The sequence below is a fragment of the Taurulus bubalis genome (assembly GCF_910589615.1).
Source record: "Taurulus bubalis genome assembly, chromosome: 11".
Taxonomy (NCBI): Eukaryota; Metazoa; Chordata; class Actinopteri; order Perciformes; family Cottidae; genus Taurulus; species Taurulus bubalis.
The window spans coordinates 21,275,195-21,298,287 of record NC_136599.1 but is presented as its reverse complement, the minus strand read 5'-3'; the positions used below and the strand labels follow the sequence as shown (position 1 = coordinate 21,298,287).

At 42.6% G+C, this 23,093-nt stretch overlaps 3 protein-coding genes across 3 annotated transcripts; all 3 read right to left on the bottom strand.

Annotated features, from left to right (window-relative positions):
* Positions 1-6: 6 nt before the first annotated feature.
* ddost (dolichyl-diphosphooligosaccharide--protein glycosyltransferase subunit (non-catalytic)) lies at positions 7-4,365 on the bottom strand (the record flags this gene model as incomplete). Its single annotated transcript, XM_079225639.1, has 11 exons — positions 7-337; positions 694-800; positions 958-1,078; positions 1,210-1,357; positions 1,550-1,698; positions 1,962-2,055; positions 2,324-2,418; positions 2,502-2,605; positions 2,694-2,780; positions 2,904-3,014; positions 4,131-4,365. The coding sequence occupies 11 exons, from the start codon at positions 4,363-4,365 to the stop codon at positions 188-190; spliced, it is 1,401 nt and encodes a 466-aa protein (XP_079081765.1). The 3' UTR covers positions 7-187.
* Positions 4,366-4,730: 365 nt separating this feature from the next.
* zbtb17 (zinc finger and BTB domain containing 17) lies at positions 4,731-13,604 on the bottom strand (the record flags this gene model as incomplete). Its single annotated transcript, XM_079225871.1, has 14 exons — positions 4,731-5,985; positions 7,132-7,221; positions 7,369-7,632; positions 7,748-7,878; positions 8,295-8,415; positions 8,522-8,638; positions 9,096-9,183; positions 9,365-9,665; positions 9,750-9,892; positions 11,507-11,784; positions 11,900-11,989; positions 12,104-12,436; positions 13,020-13,199; positions 13,400-13,604. 14 exons carry the CDS (start codon positions 13,602-13,604, stop codon positions 5,564-5,566), a joined length of 2,763 nt encoding a protein of 920 aa, XP_079081997.1. The 3' UTR covers positions 4,731-5,563.
* A 2,377-nt stretch (positions 13,605-15,981) lies between these two features.
* hspb7 (heat shock protein family, member 7 (cardiovascular)) lies at positions 15,982-19,503 on the bottom strand. Its single transcript, XM_079225717.1, has 3 exons — positions 19,140-19,503; positions 16,883-17,007; positions 15,982-16,690 (listed from the first exon to the last, which is right to left on the bottom strand). Exons 1-3 carry the CDS (start codon positions 19,297-19,299, stop codon positions 16,511-16,513), a joined length of 465 nt encoding a protein of 154 aa, XP_079081843.1. The 5' UTR covers positions 19,300-19,503; the 3' UTR covers positions 15,982-16,510.
* Between the last annotated feature and the right edge of the window lie 3,590 nt (positions 19,504-23,093).

Sequence of the window (23,093 nt, the reverse complement as noted above, 5' to 3'; positions counted from 1 at the left end):
TCATTGACAAACCTAAAAACCAAAACAGAAACTGTATTTTCTTTCTGTTTTTTTTTTTTTTAACGGGAGGACTGCAGTCCAAGTCCTTGCGTGAAGAGATTCAAGCCGTTAAGACATTCAATTGAAACTCTTCACACCACCAGGTTTAATTTTCGAATGTTATCCCTTGCCCCGCCGTCTCTCTGCATTAGTCTGACTTCTCCTTCTCTTTCATATGCAGGAAGACTATGCTGAAGACGAAGAGTCCCGCCATCATGGAGAAGACACTGGCGTAGTACGGGAAGGCCGAGGGGATGAAGCGCTCGTACTGGGTGTGCTGCAGGGGACGCACGGATACCTGTGGTGAAGAAACGAAATAGCAACGGTTAGACGATCATACATTCAAGCGTGGTTGTTAAATGCATTATACAAGTAAGAAGAACCTCTTCCAGGCCACAGTACTCAGAAAGTACACTTATAAACATCAGACCATGATTTTTGGAAATTGCCCTACTGGTACTCCATGGGATACCTCATTAGATATTGGGGACAATAGGTTTTTCTTTTCTTCACATCTATTCCCATAAATTCAGAAAAAGTAAATCATTTGACCTTTAGTATTTCCGTCCATTTGCATTTGCCAAATTCCCCTTTGCATGTAGATCTCCATACCGCAACCATACCAGTATTTTGAATACGCCCAAGTTCACTTGCCTGAGTGGAGGAGTAGAGATGTGTGTATCCCAGTCGGTTGTAGTCCACCTTGAACTGAAAGACTCCGTACACGTCAGGCAGCGTGAACTGGACGCTGTATCTATCTCCTAGAAGACAGACAACGCCGCATTAGCAGTGGTTACAGTTGGCGATTGCGTTCCCAGCAAAACACACACACGAATCTCAAGGATGCAACACATTTAGACTGTAAGTGAGTGTGTGTGTGTGTGTGTGTGTGTGTGTGTGCCACAACCACAGGCGTACCTTTCCTCTTGAGATACGTCCTGACGAAGGGATCGATCCTCACAAACTCAAGCTGAATATCGTCTCCGTTGAAGGGAACCCAGCGGCCCTCGGACAACATCTCAATGACGATGCTGTACTCCTGCGTGGGAAGGTTTTACATCGATTGAGATATGCTCAAAAAAGAAAAGTACATAGCCCTTCATTCAGGCAGAGACAAAACATCTTCAGGGGGAGGATTGTTCACATAAATCTCTGAAATTCTACACTCACCACAAGGTCAGTGATTGTGTACGCTGCAGGGGGATGAATCTCTCCAACGGGATGATGGGTCACAGCTCCCACCCTGAGGACTCCGGCCTCCTTGAACACCCAGCGGGACAGCGCCACGGCCAGCTCCATGTTCCCCGTCTGCTCGTACCTGACAAAAGGCCACGACGGGAAGAGGAATTCTCATGAGAATTGATAAATAGATTATTGTTTTGCCAGTCAGAGGATGACAGTATGTTTACACAGCACACATTTGGGGCAGGTTTTTGTTTGGGCTGGTTCTGTTCGGACATGAAAATGTCAAAAAAGAACAAGGAGCGACGTGACGAACAGGGAAGACTACCTCTGGGAGCCGGGTGTGGCCTTTTGCACAGCGGAATTGAAGAAGGCATCACTGAAGAAGTCCATGGAGCCGCTGAACACCACTCTGGCATTGTTTCTGGCCTGAAGGCCGGCGATCATGAGGGTGTTCTTGCCAACAGCATGGGGGTACTGGAGAGGTAATACAAATATATTATTAGTCTGAAACAAAGACAATTATGTGAAAGCTTGTGTAGTTCCTTTCTAATCCAGAGAATCTAAAGGCTATCTATGGTTTCTGGCTCTCAGGTCTCCTAAGTTGTCCTGGATGTTCATAGATGAGGGAAAACACACACACGTATTTCCATTCAGTCTTCCTGTAGCTAATTCCTGCCCAAATAAACTTCTTTATGAATACAAAAAAAAGGCATAATTGTTTTTTTTGGTGATTTTACCTGTGAGATGGGTCTGTCAGGAAAAAATGAGTAAGAAGTAGATGAGCCAGTGAGGATGTCCAAGACAAGAGGGTTCTCTGGGTCTGCCACCATGCTGCAACGGAGGATGTCATGTTAGTCAGACTTTATATGGGTTCCTTTACTAAACAGGGCAACGTCAAATGCCAACGTCTCTTTCTCCAAAACCTCTGCTACATCCAAATACAGTAAGGATTCTGTGAAAAATGTAGTGGCGCTGCTCAAAGTAATTAAGTATTCGTTCACTTAATTGAATTAAGTAATAACTCAAAAACAATGAATGTTCAGCAATATCCCTTTAATACTCGGTTGTCAACATTTAAAAAAGGGCGAGTGGTGCTTACCCAACTCCCTTGAATAAAACAGGCCTGTTGGTGGGTTTGCCAACAATAGTTGGAGCTTTCATCAAAATCTCCGGGTCGGCAACAATCAGCGTGTGCTGGAGACGGGAAGGATCACTTGTAAGCGTCAAATCTACAGACCGGAAACTGAACGTGCTGAACTGAACAGAATTCTGCGTACCTCTCCGGAGTCAGACACGTCGTAGTTGTGATGGTCAATGACGGCAGTCTTTTCCTCATCGAACTCGATGCCGCACTCGCTGCCCAGCTCCCTCAGGGGGTCACCTGTGTGGCAGGAGAAGAGCGTTAATATTTGCATTTTTATTACATGTTTTATATAATAGAACAGAAAAACTGTTGGAAGTCAACTCACCAATATCTGAATTGGCAGCAACCAGGACGTTGCCTCCGCCATCAATAAAGGCTGTAATAGTCTCCACATTTATATTTCCTCCAAAGTCTGCAAACGACCAAAAAAGGTACACATGTTAACAATTGTTAATATTTCAACAAAGCAAATAGTAACATGTCAGCTATTTATTTTGAATGTTTTTGTATGTGCGTGTTAAAAGTGGGAAATTACCTTCAACTGATGGCGCGAAGATGACTAAATGGTCATACAGGAATTGGCCATATTTGATAAGAGACAGGGAGGGATCATCAGCAGTCTTGAATGTGATGTCGAAGCCACGATCTGAAAAGTAGAGAGACGTCCCCATTGAAATATTGACACACGTGTTGAGCATTTTTGCAATAACTTGAACAAAGTGGCAGTGGACTGCATTTCCAAAAGAAAATAACTCCCTTGCAAGAAGCATTGACATCACTGTTGAGAGAATAAAACTGTCAAGTGAAACCACCAACATCCTGTATTTTTTCCATTTGACTTTCTATGTATCGTCTTCCGATATTAGATAAACCCTTTTTTCCGGCTCGCAAATCTTTAAAAAAAAAAAAAAAAAGGGGACAGTTTGCCCCAAAAACTAAAATCCATAACTTGTGAGCAATTTCAAGTAGGAACTATTTTCCTTCAACCATAGTTGCTCCAAAGAGACATTTTGGTGATTTGAAAAGCCAAGTGCCGTTATGTTAGAGAGAAAAGAGGCAGACATTTGGACGATATCTCTAAAACTAAGGAAACCACACCAAAACAATCTAGGGTAGATAAACAAATAGCACAACAGGTGAGAAGGGATTTTGGGGGAGAACTGTCACTTTAAGAAAAATAGCTGTAGATAAAATGTCATACCTATTTACAGTGAATTTATATTTATATATATATATATATATATATATATATATATATATATATATATATATATATATATATATATATATACACACACACACACACACGAAGGTGTTGGCATGCAGATTATTAGTTATATTCTAATGAAGGTGATATAATGTAGCCTCCATCAATTGCATGGGGCATAATTGAATATTTGTTTGTTGACTGAATAAAAATAGGTATATAATGATCTCAAATGATTAATTATTTAGTGTACTTTAAGTATGCCGGAAAGTGCCCCCTTCTCGATTAAATGCAGTGTAAGCTAACACTACCAAGCAAGTACACCACTATCGAATAACGTGACAAATACATAATCAATACAATAATCAATAGATTTAGGACACAGCGAACACAATACAGCTAAGCTAATGTTAGCATGCCGGTTGAGCTGCATGAAGCTCGAGTACAAAAAGCCCTGACTTTACTTTACCTGCAGGAGACCCGTTATCAATACGAGGGGGTTCGATAACAGTATAGAGGAGAATATTTAGAGACGTAATCGTGTTATTGACTGACCTGCCAGACTGCGGAAGAAGATTGAATGGGTGTCTCTGATGTTGAGGTTGTCCAGGAGAACCAACGTTTTGCCGTCAGCCACAGCGCAATGCAACATGGACGCTAGCGAGAGGAACAAGAGGACACTGCTGTCCAAGAGCCTGGACCTCCTTTGGGTCATCGTTCCGTTACGTTTCTTGGACGATAAAGAAGAGCCGGACGGGCTCGTCTGCACGACTGCTGTCAACGACGCCATTTTGCTGCAGAAAGTCGACGTCAGCTTTAGGAGTCTAGCTAACTTTGACCTCCTGGGATCCAGCCAATCACCGAGAGGAACGCGTCCTTCTGGGCTCCAGTCCGCCAATGAGGTGGCAGCTTTATTATAAGACCGACAATCACGGAAGAAGTGAAGTCTCGAGACATGTCAAACAAGTTATGGTGCGTTATTTCTGGAAGCTGACTTACTATCCTCATTGAATTCAAACATTTTATTACGTAACATATTTTGAACATACCTTTCCATGATATTCTGTGAGTAATGTAAAACGAAAGGAAACAACAGCACAACACGAGGCTGGTCAGACAGTGCAGATGTTTTATTGATGAGATGATGACTTCCAGTGAGCCTAAGCAATGTTATTGATATCTACTAGCGCATCTTACAGGTGTTAATATAAGCAGACAAAAATAATGACGTAAAACCATCTTCACACGATTATGACAAGTTTACTGCAAACCTATAAAAGACCACTGTCTTGGTATCAATGTGAAACTGAGAATTGTTGACAAGGTTGTCATCTTACTACATAGTTATTTTTTTCTCCCGAAGCACAGGGTTAATTAAGACTAAATTAGGACACAACAAATATACAAATAATATATACAAATAATATACATGCACGCCATTTACAGTGTTTGCCAGTATACAAATCCATGACATTGCACTTCTGGAAAGCGGAGGTGGTGATAATTCCTCCCACCCTTCCTCCCATTTTAATCTTCAGTACCCCGACATGATCATGTCGATAATCTCTGTATAATGTGGCTTTCATGAAAATACTTACAATACAATAAAATATTTTGACTCTTTCAGGGAAAAGTACACATCTCTTCGGAGTGAAATGGAAAAATAACACACAGGTCTTTATCCGGGCGAATCGTGATGTAAATACAAAGGACACTGCAAAGTCCTGAATTTCATTCTAAAAATAAACAGACTATACAACGTAGTATAAACATCTCTGAAAGAATTATCAACAATATTTACCTAAATCACAGGACCTCACCTCATTTCTGGAATTAGGACTGCAAAACACATGATTTTTTAACATACAATCAGAGATACAATTGTGTATAAAGTGTTGTATATTATTAATCCAGTTTAGATGTATTTTAACATCATGGCATGTTGAAACTCTGAGGCCTCATCAACTCAATTAATGTGTTCATATTTCCTAACCCTGACTCTCACATTCCATCTCCTCTTGTTTTTCCTCCTCTACCTCTTCTGCAGCTTCATCTTTTCCTTCCGTGTGGATCTCAGCGTGAGCTTCCACCTCTTCATCCTCCCTCCCCTCCACATGAATCACCTCTCCAGTCTCTTCCCCTTGAGTCTCCCCCACTATCTCTCCCTCTCCATCCTGGGCACGGAAGATCAGGTCTCCGTCCTGGATGACTTGTTCAGCGGTGGGTTGCCATGTTGTGGCAGAGTCCCCCTCAGTGGTGGTGGCTGTGGTGTATTGGTAGAAGTCAGAATCGGCCTGAAACATGACCAAGGCCTGAGCTGTGTGGATGCGTACGTGCTGGGCCAGGGAGCTGGCGTCCAAGAATTTATCACCACACGAATCACAAGCGTACAAGATCTGGGTGTTAGGGTCTGGGAACAGAGGAAGAGTTGACAAAGTTAGGGATTCACATTTCCACCTGGAGGGTCTGACAAACCTCTGTGCCTTTCCGGAATCTGGCTTAGAATGAAACTAAAGCATGCATAACCATACTCACATTAGACAACCTTTATTCTTACTTCTAAAAATTTAGAGCCGTGCAATACCTTGAATATCACATTTGTGTTCTTGCATATTTTAGCCCATTTACTGTACCGACATACAAAAATACCGTGGTGTTTATTTCAGTAAAGGCTTTGTTCAGCTTTAAACTTGAATTGATAGTGAACATCAATATAATATTATAATAATATTAAACAAATTATAATATTTTAGTGACAAAAATATTTTCTTAGCTGCCGTTTCCAGGGCAAAGATTTAACGTTGAACCTCAGCTTTTAGACCAGCATGAGTCCTTAACATGCTCAGATAGAATGGAAACAGACAACTGAACAAACTCTCTCTATCAGCTGAAGAAAACCATGTGACACCATAGAAAGCTCCACAACAGCTCTCCAATATACTTGTGATGAGGTTGTGACTTTTTTTTTTTTTATCAAACTTGTTGTCATGCTGTAATGCAGTAGTGCAAACAAAACACAAATTCACATGAAAGTCACTTAAGTTACAACATACTTTTGTTTAAGAATTAATTTGGTACTGCCGTTAATTCCATTTCAGTGTATATAGTTCAATGATATTTAATTGAGAATCAAATACCTAATTTCTTCATGTAGCGAGAGTCTATGAAGCTTCATAGTAGGGCTGAATATATATATATGTGTGTGTGTATGTATGTATATATATATATATATATATATATATATATATATATAATCTTGTCATGCTGCAGCGATGTCTGAGCCTACACATCATATTCTACAGACTCAAGAAAACATCTTTGTTTGGAACAGATCCAAGCAAACGTTATCATCTGTAATATGTTGTTCAATGAAAATGAGAATAATGATAAAAAAAAGATTATTCTGTCTAATATCTTAAATCAATCGCAATATCAGTTAAAAAAATTGCAATATCAGATATTTTTTCAAAATCGCATCAAGCGTATTATTATTAATAACAATATACAGCTGTTTGAGTACCGTATATACTGGACAGTGGTATCTTTGCAGTCCTACCTGCTTCATGCACTTTCTCTACCGCTTTGTTTATTTCAGCTTTCAAAGCCTCCGTCTCATCTGCAGACACCGAAGCAGCCACTGGAACTACTGTAAACAGACACGTGACACAAAGTAAACAAACACTCAACACCATCTACGCCCTTTAATCCTCATGCTTCTTCCATTTCCCACAGAGGATAGCTGCAGCAACTGTCACACATCCATTTTCCCTAACATCACAAGAAGCTGTCTGACCTGTCAGCTGTGCGACCGCACTGGCAGCTAGGGCCTCAGTTGCCAGGGTGACAATGTCATCTGTGGTGACGGTGACGATGTTGATCTCGCTGTCAGAGGTGGACGCCCCTGCACACCCGTCGGCCCCCTCGTCCGCGCTGCCCCCGGCCATCACCAGCCGCTTCATCCCGGCCTTGCCTTGGTGGACGGTCTTAACGTGGGAGCGCAGGTTGTCCACCCGGTTGAACCCTCTGCCGCACTTATCGCACAGGAAAGGCTTCTCCCCTGAGAGAGCAGGAGGGAGAGAAAGAATCAACTGACGCGCTCTGCTGGATGTCTTCCCCATTTCCACCTTCACCCCGGGAGTCCCGTAATTATTTGACACTCATTTTGTCCGTACCCGTGTGAATGATGATGTGCTTGGACAGGTCTCCCACATTAACGAATGCCTTGTTGCACATCTGACACTTGTGTGGCCGGACATTGTCGTGATGCCGGATGTGATTGGCCAGTTGACTGGACTGCACGAACCTGTCCGGAGACAAACATAAAAAGGAAACTTCAGCTTGTAAGCACAAAAACGCAAACAAAAAACAAACAAACATTACTTCTTGCTGTAGATTAAGATCTGCTTCTGCAGCTTGCGATTAAATTACCGGTAGTTTTATCTTGTTTTTAGCTGATGTTTGCACATCTGTTCTCATTTAACGTGTTTTACTGTGATATGAGTCGGGCCTTGATGCAGCAATCACCCCTATCTCCAAGACAAATATCTCCCATGGTAGACAATAAAGTAGTAACCTTAAGAGAACACTTCAAATGTTCTCCGCTGTCTCCCTTCACACATTTCCAAATCTCCTAGTGAGATAAACTCAGGTTATATTCCCCAAGTGAATAAAAAAAAAAAAACAGCCCTTGTTACAGCACCAATTTATCTGCTAGCTGACCTTTTGCCACAGCGATCGCACACGTAGGGCTTCTCTCCTGTGTGCTGGCGGACGTGAGCGATGAGTGAGCTGGCCTGCGTGAAAGCCTTGCCACAGATAAGACAGACGCAGGGCTTCTCTCCTGTAGAACAGGAATTACAGTCTCAGTCAGTGGGGTGGGGTGTAAATGAGGTGGGCGTGCCGGAGTGCTTCCCATTCCATAGTCCCTCCGAATGTCATGGAAGTACCTGTGTGGATGCGTTCATGCCGCTGCAGCGCTCCAGGGTCACTGAAAGCTCTCTGGCAGTGCATGCAGACATACGGTTTCTCCCCGCTGTGGACTCGGAGGTGTCTCTTCAGATTTCCTAAAAAGCACACACCGTCAACACAAAGGTTCAAAGTGATGGCAATACAGAAGTCAACTTCCGTCAGGTAACGTGCAGACAGACTGAAAGCAGCTGGAATTGGGTTTGCTCAAAATAAATGGGAGGAAAAAAACAACTGTCACTGTCTTTTAAATGACAGTATCAGCAGGGGATTATACAGGCGCTTGGATTTCATGGATCAGTATATATTAAGTTGAAGCTCTGTTTGAAAGTTCTAGGTGAGTTCCTTGTTTATTGTCATCACCAATGCACCAGTTGAATAAAGTTCCAAACCCAAAGAAATACAACTTACAAACCATAAAACAAAAAAACTGCAAATCCTCATGTTTTAGAGAGTTTAGGTAGAATTTCAGTTTGTTGCGAAACAGAGTCATTTGTATCAGCAACAACGTCCATCTCAGCAAATCACCATATGACAGATGTACTCTCTTCTTACCTGAAGTAGTAAACTGTTTGCCACATTCCTTGCACTTGAGAGGCCCGTCTGTGATATGGATCTTTAAGTGAGCCTTCAGATTTCCTGGCTAGAAAAAAAAACTATTTGGTTAACACACTCAACATAATTTTGGCAGGAGCAAGTCACTGAATTGAATGTAAACGTGGCTACCAAACTCTACATTTCTACGCTTTAAGATAATCTGCAATCATAGGATTAATGTTTGTAGCACAGTTGCTGATACCAAAGCTTCACAAATGTGCTATTACCTGGTTGAAGCGTTTGTCGCAGTACGCACACTTGTTGCCCTTCTCCGTGTCGTGCGTCTCCAGGTGTCGCATCTTGGCGGTGGGGTCGGAGAAAGCCTTATCGCAGAAGTCGCAGAGGTACGGCTTCTCGCCGCTGTGCACCAGCTGGTGGCGCTTCAGGTTTCCGGACGTGGTGAAGAGCTTGCCGCACACTTCGCAGCTGTACCGCGCTTCGCCCGTGTGCCGCTTGCGGTGCAGGTTGAGCAGGCTGATCTGGCGGTAGCTCTTTCCGCAAGTTGAGCAGCAGTATGGCTTTAGTGGGCTGAGGGGGGGCAAGTTAGGACGTAAGTCAGACTGAGCAGGTGTCGCTAAACTAAACACCTCGGAGTAAAACAAAGTTATTCACCTGTGCGTTTTCTCGTGGGCTTTGCAGGCTGCGGGGTCAGAAAAAGCTTTGTTGCAATCCCGACAGCTGAACGGCTTCTCTCCGGTGTGAATACGCATGTGTCGCTTGAAGTTGCCAGTGTGGGTGAATTTCTTCCCACAGTCCTGAGAAGAAGAAGAAGAAGAAGAAGAAGAAGAAGAAGAAGAAGAAGAAGAAGAAGAAGAAGAAGAAAATGTGTAATGAAGAGTGAGCACAACCTATTCATGGAAAGATTTATTTGCAAAAAAAAAAAAAAAATTCACACAAAAAACATAATCTGTTGATTATTTTTTCGATTAATCTATGAATCGGATAAAAAAAATAAAAAAATGTATTCCAACCCTTTATTCAAAAACAGAACTGACAGTGCAAAGAAATCTTCAGAAAGCACAAACATATGTTCTGGTCATGCCCTGCTCTGACATCTTATTGGTGTACGATCTTTGAGGCTCTTATTATTGATCCCCAACGCAACTTCAGCTATTTGGTGTCACAGACAGACAACACTGCACAATAACAAAAAATAGACATAACCCTTTTTTTCTTCTTTTCTTTTATTCATGTTTTAATCTGATTGTTGGATAGGCGATAATTTGGGTGGGGTGGGTATGTTGTATGTTTGTATATGTCAAGAAAAAGATGGCAGTGTCAGTTGAAATGCATGTTTGCCATGTTATGTGTCTACCGACATTTCCAAATAAAAAAAAGAAAATAAAAAAAGAAAGCACAAACATGTTGCTCCTTGAATATCCCTGAGCTGTAAATTAAACAAATTAAATAAAAATGGACTACCACAAAAAACATACACATCTATGCTTTATATCTGTCAAATATATAGGCCTGTGAGCCCTTTTTTACTGTAATTGATCTCCTTGGAGCAGAGGCTGCATTTAGCATACCCTGCTTTATCAATATGTATGAAATACTGGGACAGTGGGAAGCTGTACTGCTCCTCTCACGTCTGTTTTGACCTCCAGCCTTCAGGCCCAGCTCCACCTCATCTCAGCCCTGCATCAAGCTGCGCTGCATATAGAGCGTCTTCTTCCTTAAACTCTTTCACTCACATCATCTTATCAATATCTGGGTCTCTTATGACCACGACATCACGTTGTTGGGTAAGCACAACTACGTGATTTGATTCATTCTACTTTGAGTTAAAAAAAAAAAAACCTGCAGCCAGATCCGCCGGTGTGCCGGTCTAACGTTAACGAGTGACAGCGTGAACTGAACCAGACCGGGGGGTGACGGCATGTTTCATCACGTCACGTAGACTGAACTGTAACGGAACAAAACTTTATCGACAATACCAATCCAAACACGTTAGCTAACGTAATAGCAAGCTGTCTAGCTTCCATTAAAAACAAGTTTGAGGGAAATGAAGCCGCTGTAGACATCTTAACGCTGGTTGGCCAAGACTCGACACATCAAAGATGTTTTATTGCGAAGATCACAATCTCAGCTTTTTTCCGTGTCTCACTCCAATCTCAGACACGCTGGAAGGCCAGTTGCTCTGCTCCGCTTTTTCTCTCCGCTATTTATTGAGTGGCGTAATAATCGCGTGACACAACGGATCGATAATGAAATTCATTGCCAACTCTATTGATAATTGAATTTTATCGATTTTATCAATTCGTTGTTGCAGCCCTAGTCGGAAAAAGGGTTCACACTGAAGTAAAGAAACTAGAAGCTGTAAATGCCCTCGGTCCCTTCCCTCCTGCACCCAGACTGATATTCCTCACCTCGCATTCGTGCGTCACGGAGCTGTAAGGCTTCGACTCGGATCGGCTGCTCATAGAAGCCGACGGAGTTTGCCCGCAGTCTGTTTCGCTGCCCGAATTGACTTCCTCGTCATCTTCCTCTCCAGACCCCTCTTCGTCGTCGGCTTCCCCGTCGCCGGTCTCCTCACAGACGCCGGTCTCCTCACCGTTGTCCTCCAGTTCACCGGCTTCTTCTGCCGGCTCCGCCACCCTCTTCTGCGCTTTGGACTTTGATGTGTCTTCTTCCTCTGAGTCATTGTCTACGAGAACAACAACAGAGTAGTCTTTAAATGATGATACTCAACAAATTCCATAACCAGTGGAAAGCTAAGAGTAAAGAGGAGGGTGGGGGTCAAACTATCTCGGCCTGCTCACCGGGTGGGAAGTTTCGTCGAGGAGGTTTTCTGATTCGTCTCCCCCGAGAGCTCATGTAGGATGAACTGCCAGCAGGTTTCGTCTGGGAATCTGCAAACAAATAGAAAATACATCTTAGTTTTAAAAAGAGCAACTCTGTGCGAAAATGTGCATTTGGAGCGTAAACGCCAAATGTACCAAGTCGTTCTATTGCCACGCACTTACTGGGAGTGTAGTCAGCGTCAGAGGGGTCATCCTGAAATCCAGGTGCCGCTTGTGCAGCACTTTCCTCCTCCTCCTTCTTTACAGATACCTTCTTTAGAGCACAGACAGGGTTGGTTTTGGGGGCTCGTCCTCGGCCCGAGTGGGTTCTGCAGGTGTCGGGCCGAGAAACAGTCTGTTGCGTCTCGGTTGGGATGTGCTCCATGGCGGTTTCCTGATTTTGTGTAGGAGTTGTATCTTCCGTGGGAGTGCATGGACTCTCCCCTGCTTGAGATGCCACTTCAACAATGTCACTCTCCACTTCATCCCTCTGCTCTACTTCACCTTGTTTCTCTTCTGGTTTGTTCATAAAGAAAAAGAGAAAATTGTTTCCTTTTTTTATATATGGTGGACAGTTACTGTACATCGGGCTCCATATTTTATACTTGGTGACTATGTTGAGGCGAATGACCTAGCATTAACAACAAAAGTAACGAGATTCGACCGATCAATTGCACGAAATGTAGAATTCATAAAATTGTACCATAATCATCATACTTCACTAGATGTGAATTCTAATAAAATGTAATTCATACGAATGCCTGAACAGTATAAGATGTAAAGCTACGACTTTGATATTCTACTAATTGGAGGGAAAGTATGCTATTTGTGATGACTGCTACTAACGAGGGAGATGATGGAATTACCTTGTTATAAACAACGTAAACACAGGAAGCCTCATGTCGTGGAAACGGTTAAACACATCAGATTGTTCAATTAATTCAACACAGTAAACGTATCCTGATAACCTCATCTGCCCCTTCTACACCAGCCACAAATGATCGACCAGGTTCAGCACTTGCGAAATTGAAGAGCGCGGATCGTTTAAAGGTTCAGACGTGAAGATGTACAGAGGTTTGACGCATTACTCTGGACTCACCAACGGCAAAATCCAGTGTTATGAGGGACGGAGCAGGATTTGCCATCGACTGGTACGCAGAGCAGGCATTTACAATCTCTTGCATCTGCAGAAAGTTAGCAACGGCCAGCACGTCTTCCACATTATGAGGACTTAAAGTCAGCTTGGCCGTGTACATGAACTCCAGGACCTGACCCAAACCTGCAAAGACAATCAACAATAGACAAGTCTGGTTACACAGCAGTAATGATGGGGTACGTAAACTATTATTAAAGTAAAGCACCGTGACGGTATGCAAAGTCAGAGCACTGGAAGATGGATATTACAAAAGTAAATCATGTACACAGTGGTACATGAAAAAGTATCCAGGGATACGTGTCCAAAGGCCCACAGGAACCCACCTGCTGCATTGCTGATGTCCAGGTGCACCACATCCTTCTGGTCTAGAAATAGGGTGCGGAAGTACACACTGCAGGCCGCCAGCACAGCTTTGTGGGCCTTGAAGTCCACTCCGTCCACAACAAAGGTGCAGTCACACAGCATGCCCTGTCTGCGCTGGCGGTTCAGCTGCTCCAGAACTTTCCCACTGTGCCACGGGAACTCCATCGCCCCAACGCCTTGCCGGGGGGTTGGAAGAGGCCGGCTGCTCTGTGGACACACCAGGAAAAGCTGAAAAGGGCTGATGGTCGGCTCGACCAGTTTGTCTTTACGCTGGCATGATATTGAGTCATTATCGTTCACCTCTGGTAGCTCAGTTTCTTCAATTTTTTCCCCCCTGTTAAAACGGTTTTAATGTGGGTTTTCTTTATTGGAATCAAGGGTCAAAGAACAGTAGCCCTATTTCTGACTGTCATATGGACCTATTGTATCTGACCACGTACAAGTTTTAAGAACTAGGACGGTGTGTCCTGCAACTCGCTTCTATCTACATGTACAACAGCATCAGTGCTTTCTGAATGTGTGTATGAATTTATAACGAAGGTCTATTAGACACACTACCCGTTTGAAATGTGTTTCACATTTGTATTTGGGGCTTGTCTTTTTGTCTGTTAATACAAGTCAAACAAGTACGATTATACATTTGTAAAAAGTGTCTTATTTGTGCTGTTGGTGTAAATGTCAGCACCAGGAAGAAACAGAAGATACGCTTTCAACCCCAAACTGCGCTTTAACAACGAAAACACATTAAATTCAAATTAGGTTAACGTACAAAATGGGTCACAGCCATCGACTAAAATGCGAGTTAACGTCAGCTAATAAAACACACGGCTGTCGAAATGAAGCAGAACAACAGCATAATGTGTCTTCCACTACTGTCACGAGGCAGTGCTAACTGGACTCAAACTGCCGGAATGGCAGACTGCAGAAAACATGTTAAATGTAAGCAACTGGATATTATAAGTGTCTTTATAAGTTATGACAGCTTGGTTTGACAGTGCAATACATCGATTACAATTCCTCAATCCTTGTAGCTTTGTTATCAGGGATTAATTTAGCGTGCCTTAACATGCATGTAGCGGAGGGACAAGATGGCGGAGCGACGAGCGGGGCCTGTCCTCGTCCCTTGTTGTTTCCTCAGCTAGCTCGGTAACTTCGCTCTATCCGGGCGCCATTTTAATAAAGAAGGCCTCCTGAATTACCTCCTTGCTGTCGCGTCGTCACTCCGGGTTCAAACCGCTCCTCCGGCGGCGATATAGAGTGTTTTGCTCAGTTAGGGAAAACAAACCCAATCGAGTTTTTCGGTGATCGATCCAGCCCCGTTAACTCCATCCACCGCCATCTTCCTCTCTCTGATCGATTGATAGGGACCGGCCGGATGTGTCGCGCGAGCACGCGCAGTGCGAACACGCGCTGTGCCCGTGTCGACCACGTGGTGGCGCAATGTGATCTACACACTAGTGATGATGATCAAGTTGCTCTGTATGTGACGAAAACGTCAGGTTACAGTACACACAGCAGCAGCAACACATTATATGTTATTAAACTGATCTGGAGCCATTGATGTAGTCTACTGAATGGGGAAAAGGCATCAAAAACAATCTGCCTTTTAATCTTAAATGGTATTAAACTACATCCTGCTGTACTGTGCTGCAGGTATACATCAAACTAATGTGCAGGGTATGCAAGGTCCTTTAAGGATAATTATGCAGAATCACGTCCAAAGCACTCTCCAAGGAAACATAAAAGGCATTCATGTCAAGGCTACTCAGTTACAGTACAACATGAAATGCTAAAATCATGCTGTAATGTGGACTTTCAAAGGGAGCAGCATTCCAAAATGCAAAGACCGAAGACTGGCTCAAAACATATCGTCAATTACAGTCACATAACAAAGGCGTCAAAATTAGTTTTGCTTGAATAGAGCCTTTGAAATGCTGGAAAGCAGGACAGATGCCTCATAAATGCCACTTCGCACAAAAGAATAGAATAAAAGCGCCACCTTTCCTCTAAGCTTTGTCTCATTCATTTTGAGAGTAGTTTGCTTTGCGGTGGTTACTGCCTACCTTTAGGCCTTTGTCTTATTTGTGTAATGATTGGGTCAGTCATGCTTTAAAAACTGATTATTATGTCATTGATATATATAAAGACAGGCATAGTTAAATGCAGTTTCTGTTCTAAAAAGTCTTGGACAGCGTCTGAGGACATAATATGACTTTATGTCAGTAGTTTTTAGATCACAAACCAAAAGGAAACTCCAAAGTAAAATTACTTTGACTGTTTTTGCTTTTCATATTTTTAATCAACCATTCAGTTAAAGTTCTTCAAATGAAGTGCTAAATGGTATTTCAAAGCAATATAAATCAAGGGAAGAAATTAATCCATTATCATTTTGTTTGCTTAAAAAATTATTACTTTTTTTTTAGCTTTTTAAATACCAAAGAGGTGCAGGTTTCTAATAATATAATATACACTCTCCACTGGTTGCTAAAACCAAACTCCAGCCCCTTTAATATAAAAAAAAACAATTTGTCATGCCAATACGTCAATCAAGAGACTTACACATTGATGTTTATTGTCAAAGCAGGATCATTTAATTCACACAAATAATAATATACAATAAGTTATTATTAACGTGGCAACCATCAATTAAGGTGACTCAGATTTTTAGAACTGTGTTAGAGGACAGGAGAAAAGTGTTGAACCATCAATTAGTTGCTGTGTGTGTGTGTGTGTGTGTGTGTGTGTGTGCGTGTGTGTGTGTGTGTGTGCGTGTGTGTGTGTGTTGTGTGTGTGTGTGTGTGTGTGTGTGTGCAAGAGAGAGAGAGACATACTGTACATGTCCAACCCCCGTGTCTCACTATGCAGGTGTGACCTCATTGCTGTGTGTGGTGGACTAACTCAGACTATAGATGAGCTGCAACAGGCATCCTTTCAGCCACAAGACGTGTTTTTATAGAGCCCAGTGGCAACTCTCTGTTGAGTGTTGAAAGTAGAATGGTTTCAGTGAAGACAGGAAATGCAGGAAGTAGCATGAAAACAAGAGGCTTGTGATGCTCAAACGGGGTCCCCCTCTAGATCTTGATCTCGGTGCGAAAGGTCTGTGCGAGCTCGTGCTTGGCCGGGTGTCGCCGTGCCGTGACTGTTAGGGTCCCTTCGGCGCCCAGCGATGATGTCACCGAGGTGGGGTCCACATCGTCCGGTAGCTGGCACTTGTGCGTGAAATTGTTCATGACCGAACCGTCCTGGGCCAACTGCCAAAGACAGAATATGACCGGTGACGTGATGTCTTGTGACAGAGGATACACACATGTGAAAAGAGATCTGCCTACTCCACAGAACCCAGTTTAATGAGACTTATAGTCTCAAGGTCCTGTCACGGGAACACTGACATTGTTTCAAAGACTTTATGGTACCATTCCAAATGAAAAAAAGAGGCCGCCCACCTTTTCTGCACGAACTTCAATCTGGTTGTTGGATGTGGTGACGATGACATCTTCAGGGGAGAAGTCTCGCACGTCAACTGTGAACTGGTACGAATCCCCAAGAGTTTTGATATTTCCAGATCCGCCTAACGCACAAGGAGAGGAGAAAGAAAGGATGTCAGATCACAGGAAACAGAAGTATATTTGTTTCTTTGACAAAATCCTTTTTAGTCAATTCTTATTCATGCTACATGCGAAAGAGGGTACATTTGTATCTTTCTGGTCTGTGTGGTTATAAAACCTGCAGGTGGTGCAGACATGTTACGGCTGTTCAGACTATATTATGTAATTGAAAGATTTCCAGTTATTGTCATTACAGCGTAGAATCCATCCTAAAATCAAACATTATTCAGGCTCATTATTTTCTGTTTTAGTGGCCTTTTTTCCATAAAATGGTCATAAACATACTAGCTGACCGAAAATAACTTCTATGTTACCTCAAAGGCAGCTCAGAGTTCAAGCTTTCTAAAGAGGACATAAAACTTAAAACACATAAAGGATCAGGGATTGTTTTTTGTTGCAAAAATATGTTTTGAAAAACGTAAAATGAGGACCAGTCATTACAATTAGTTAAAAAACAAAAAGAATCGATATATGTTTTTTTCCAAAAAAGACAAAGGCTGCAGGCTGAATTCCATTTTGCTGCTCAGCCTCGGGGTCTTGGCTCTTGCTGTGGATAGTTTTCACATCGCTGATGATACGAGATGTGAAGTTGCTCTTGCTTTCTTATTCTCAGTGCATCTATTTGACATTCAAGAGCTTCATATTCTTAAAATAAAGGCCCAAAAGTGATGATTGTCTATGGCTTCATGAACTATTTGACCTGCAATGTGTCACAGTGTGTGATATAGCTCTCTTTTATTTTATCTCCATCACAGCCCATAATGTAGTTCTGAAAGAAGTTTATAATGATGTATTTAGTGTCCAATGAAATGCTTGGCCGTAAGTAAAATACTAAAATAAAGTTTGTTACTGCTGTTTAGGGTTAAGTGTCTTTTTAAACTTTAACAGATTTGTACTGTAAAAAAAATACTTTGGTCAGTTTACCAGCTTTGTTTAGACCAAATAAGTAAGATGTATGATGTCATGTTTTCCATGGCATTGGTATTTATAGATAGATTTTTGGAATCTGTTCAATGCAAACTCTGAAAGTAATTTTATTATTATTATTTAACAAAATTAAAAATGTAATGATTAGGCAGTAACAGGGTAGAGTAGAAGCACATATGACCATCCTGCATCGGCGACTGACTGTCCTCAGTGAGAATAATGACCTCATACACAGACTGGAGATGAGTTTCTGTGTGTGTGTGTGTGTGTGTGTGTGTGTGTGTGTGTGTGTGTGTGTGTGTGCGTGTGAGATATTAGCTCTATAACTTTACATATGCAGGTTAGTTTGACTGTGTGACATCATTCCAAATATGTGTGTGTGTGTGTGTGTGTGTGTGTGTGTGTGTGTATATTTGGTGTGTACACCGGTCACCGGGCAACCATCCAGTCATTCCTCATGCAAGTGTCACTCCAGATACTCAGTGTGTGAAGTCACACCGCTGGCAGCCAGTTCAGCATTCCCAAGGCGTGCATTGTGTGTGTGTGTGTGTGTGTGTGTGTGTGTGTGTGTGTGTGTGTGTGTGTGTGTGTGTTGTTCTCCCTTTCGCTGCACCCTCCAACAATGGTTTCCAAACGATTCTGCTCTGCGCCCCCCAACGACTCACATGGGCCACATGGACTCCGAGTCCATTTTAAGTTTAGACGTCACATGTTCACGAAAACACACTGATGCAGAGGACGAACCACGCAGGCACATGCATGCAGAGTGAAAAGTGTCTCCTGACCCAAACGGGTATTTTAAACACACAAACGCCCCAAAAATACTTGACTTCAAGATAAGAGATCAGAGAATCCCATTGTGTTTTATTTTCATACTTTAAAAAAATAAGTTACTCCATCAAGCCAGGCTACACTCTTAATTAGAAACACAATTTGTCTGCACACACCAACCCCACCACAGAACCCTTTGACCAGCCTCTTGTCCCCTCTTCTCAACTTTCAACTATGACAGATGGATTTGTCACCACTTCTATGGAGAAGAACATCTTTAAACATATTGCTTCCAAGCATGCACACGCATCTCAGTCAAAGCTGTCCCTTCAGCCTGCTGTTATTTGAATACCCCCTTTCGTGTACAACAGGGCCTGAAGTTGCTTTCCAAACTTACTGGTGAAGCCCAAGGCGTCGCTCCCAGGCCGCATGAAGGAGCCAAAGTCCTCGGCGAACAGTCCCCGGCTCTTCTCCATGTATGGGTTACCAGTGGATGAGGACGAGGTCTGGTGGAAACTACGCTCCGTTCGATAGGCAGAGGAGTTGGTCCCACTCATGGATGGCCGAGAGTGCTGGGTGAGGATAGAGGAGGAGAGTGAAGGGAGGGAAGAGGGAGGCGGAGGGAGCCGGTTCTTCTCAGTGGTTGCTCTTGCGAGTCTTCCAGAGGCGTCAGTGTCAGAAACAATGCACACAGCCCGTCTGTCTTCCTTCTTTCCTTTTTCTTTATTGTATAAATGCCTTGCTTGTATTTGGTGTTTGGTTTGTATTGGACCACTCTCCGGCAGCCACCCCATCCACGGCCCTTATATACCGTGTGGTCCCACGCGCACTTGGGCGGGTGTGCACGTGCGTCACAGCTCATAGGGGAAAGAGTAATAAGTGTTCTATATTTATCACCAGAGCGATGGAGAGAGGGGGTGCTGTTGTTGGAAAAAGTTCTGGGCATTGAAGGGTCTGAGGTTAAGGGCAGGCGAGAGAGAGAGAGAGAGAGAGAGAGAGAGAGAGAAAGAGAGGGAGAGAGAGAGAGATTTGATCGAGAGAGGTAGAGAAAGAGAGGGGGGGCAACAGTTGTCATTTCACACGCACCGCCCCTGAAATAGCTTTCCTCACTTCATCAGTCTGTTCTCCTTCAGTGCCATACGCCTTTCCCCTGAAAGTGGATCCTCACACGGCTCTGCCATTAAATGACATTTTCATCCAACAGTTACATCTCACAAGAGAGATTTTGTATTTTTTTTTTATCATCCGTTTATTGATGTAATCTCTCACATGATAAACCTCTGGGCACCCAACAAATGACTCTATAGGATGAACTATAGGAACTTCTCAGAGGAGGATAAGTTGAGAGCAAAACAAAGATGGAAAGAATGTGTGAAAACAAAGCCGTCGGCGGGGAGCAGGGGATTTAGTGGTGACATTGCTTTGTGGCTATTAATATCATGAGCCACGGGCCATCACGATTAGAAAACACTCACTGATCCCCCCTCCCTCGGCGGTGCATGCTGACAGCCAATCCATTAAAATCCATTTATGGGCTCATTGACATGACGACATTTGACTTCTGCTTTTGTCTTTTCAGTCAAGAGGAGGGTGGGGGTCTGCCTTTCTTCTTTGGTTTTTACAGATGGTCTATGACAACAATCATGCTGCAATGGTACATGTCACATATTTTGAATTTCAGTACGCAGCTGAAACGAAACGCACAAAGGTGGCCAGCTTTGGTTTTGAAGCCACATTTGAAAGGTTACCCAGCGTTGCTAATGACGCCACACGATGATATGTGTGTCCAGTCTTACCAGTGTAGAGCTCAGAGTCCTCTGGAAGTCTAAATCCAGACCAGCAACTCATAGTTTCCCTACATCCTCTCAATAGTGACAGCAGGAACGTCGTCGGCTCAAATTGGCCTTTTTATTCAAAGTTAGACTGGAGCTGCCACCGAGAGCAAAGCTATGGTGGAGGTCAGCGGAAAATGTTGTTAATGTTCATGATGTTGGTCACATTATTTTCTCAATCATTTAAGGTCAAACTGATCTCAGTTGCATCTCAGCAAGGAAACAAAAGTAATCCACCCAAATCAGTGGCTCCCAGCCTGGCGGGTTAGGACACAGACGGGTCGCCAGATAAGTTTGAGGGGTCATGATATGCTTAAAATGTATAGAATATAATAATAGTATAGAAACATTTCTGATGCACAAATTATTGTTTGCTTTTTTGGGCACTTTTAAAACTTTTTCTAATCTATTTTGAAGCTTTTTATTTATTTAATTATGATTTAATTATTTAATTATTTTTTACTGTAAAGCACTGGCTATTCCACTTTTCTAGGCTTTATTGTAAAACTTGTCACATCGTGAAAAAAAAATAGAATAAAAAGGGCAGCTTTATTCCATCAGCACTGATTTAGGTATCAAACCCTCAACCGGGGCTGTCTGACCAAGCTGCTAATCCAAAGACATGACGGGACCCAACAAAGAAAGGACCACAATGCTGTTCTGTCTTTGTCATTTATTCTGAAGTGGAGCAGTTTAAAAGCTAAATATTGGAATCTGAGGCAATGGGGGCCACCATGATGGGATGATGCTGATGGGTCATATCATCGAACTAGGGGTTTTCAATAAGAATATATAAATTAGATAAAAATGTTGCTCATCATAACTTCAGAGAGCTGGCCGGTTGTACATGTATTATGAAAAACCCCACAGACATTTTGTATCTGCCAGTAATCAACATTGTGTCGAAGTGACTTTGAGTCACCACTATGTGTGTGGGCTTGTGTTTGCATTCCTATCTGGCCACATAGAGCATGCACACACAAACGAACACACACACACACACACACACACACACACACACACACACACACACACACACACCCGGGTTTGGGTTGTGTCTGCCTCAGCTGCTGCATGTTACGTAATGTTGCAGAGGGTCACGTCCCACAGTGATAGACGCGCAGTGGCTGAACTGGAAGGTCATCTGCAGCTGATTTATTTTATTAAATAAGATGGTCAGCTTTGTGAGCAAATTATAAAGGTATTCATGAATGACACGCCTCTCAGACCGACCGGGAGCTTCATTCACCGGCTTCACTGACCTTCATATATAAATGATTTCTCAAAGCTGCCCTTCTCTTGAAGATTTATTGGAATGAGTAAAACACAAATGACATTTGATTAATATATATGTATATTTCATACAAATATTTACATTTAATCGGTTCTACAATTTGTTTTTCAGAGTTAAGTAAAACAATAAATACTGCCTGGCTCTCTGGTCACCTATGTGTGCCGTTCCCATGGAAACAAGTTTTTGCATTGACAAAATCAGCCTGTACATTGTTATAGTCAAGCGTCTTTGAGTACTTAGAAAAGCGCTATATAAAATTAAAGTATTATTATTACTGTAGTGTGTATGAGTGAGAGTGTGACTGATGCTCACAGCATGCAAACCTCCTCTGTAATAACACAAGTGCTTATTGAAAGCCGAACGGGAAGGCAGAACAAACTAAATAAACAGTAATCAAAGGCTCATTTAAAGGGTGTGTGTGTGTGTGTGTGTGTGTGTGTGTGTGTGTGTGTGTGTGTGTGTGTGTGTGTGTTCTAAGATAAGAATAATGATTGCTTTGACCTTGAGCAATCCGCTGGAATTAACAAAACCATGACTTCCGACAAAGTGTCGGACATTTACAGGACTCATGATTATCCTCCAGGGATTTTCAAAAGAGTCTTTGAAGCCAATCACTGACATAAGAAAAGTCATCTGCAGATATAAATCTTCAAGGAACTCGGTTTCTCATCTATTTCAATTCTTTCCTTCCCTTTGTTCAACATCTTCCGCATTGTTTTTATCTCTCTGCAAAGAATCCTGTCATCACTGCTAATAGAAATTTATGTTGTAAGACTGAGATATTATAAAGCAAGTTTGACAATATTGGTCCATCAAACCGGTGTATACTCATAATCACCAGTACCAGTTGCTCTTGCTCACATTAAGGGATTATGCTACACTGGAACAGCTGTGAGAATTAATTATTGCAGTCTGGTTTATTAAAAAGTTGAATAGCGTGAACATGTCTTGCTCACTGGCTCATCTACAATCACGACAGATGAAGGGCACTTGTTCCACCAAAGAGTTAATATTAGCTACCCGGTCAACCATGACTGCTCCATTACTTCTATGCCGATACCTTGACAGAGGTCAGACCACCAACACTTCCAGTGCAACTAGAAGCTAAGTCTACCTGTCTTCTAGCTTTGTTTTGCAGCAGCAGCAATAAGTGCAGCCGGGCATTCATCTTTTTTTCCCTTTCCATCATTGAGCCTCAGTGTTTGATTGAGACCACAATCACACA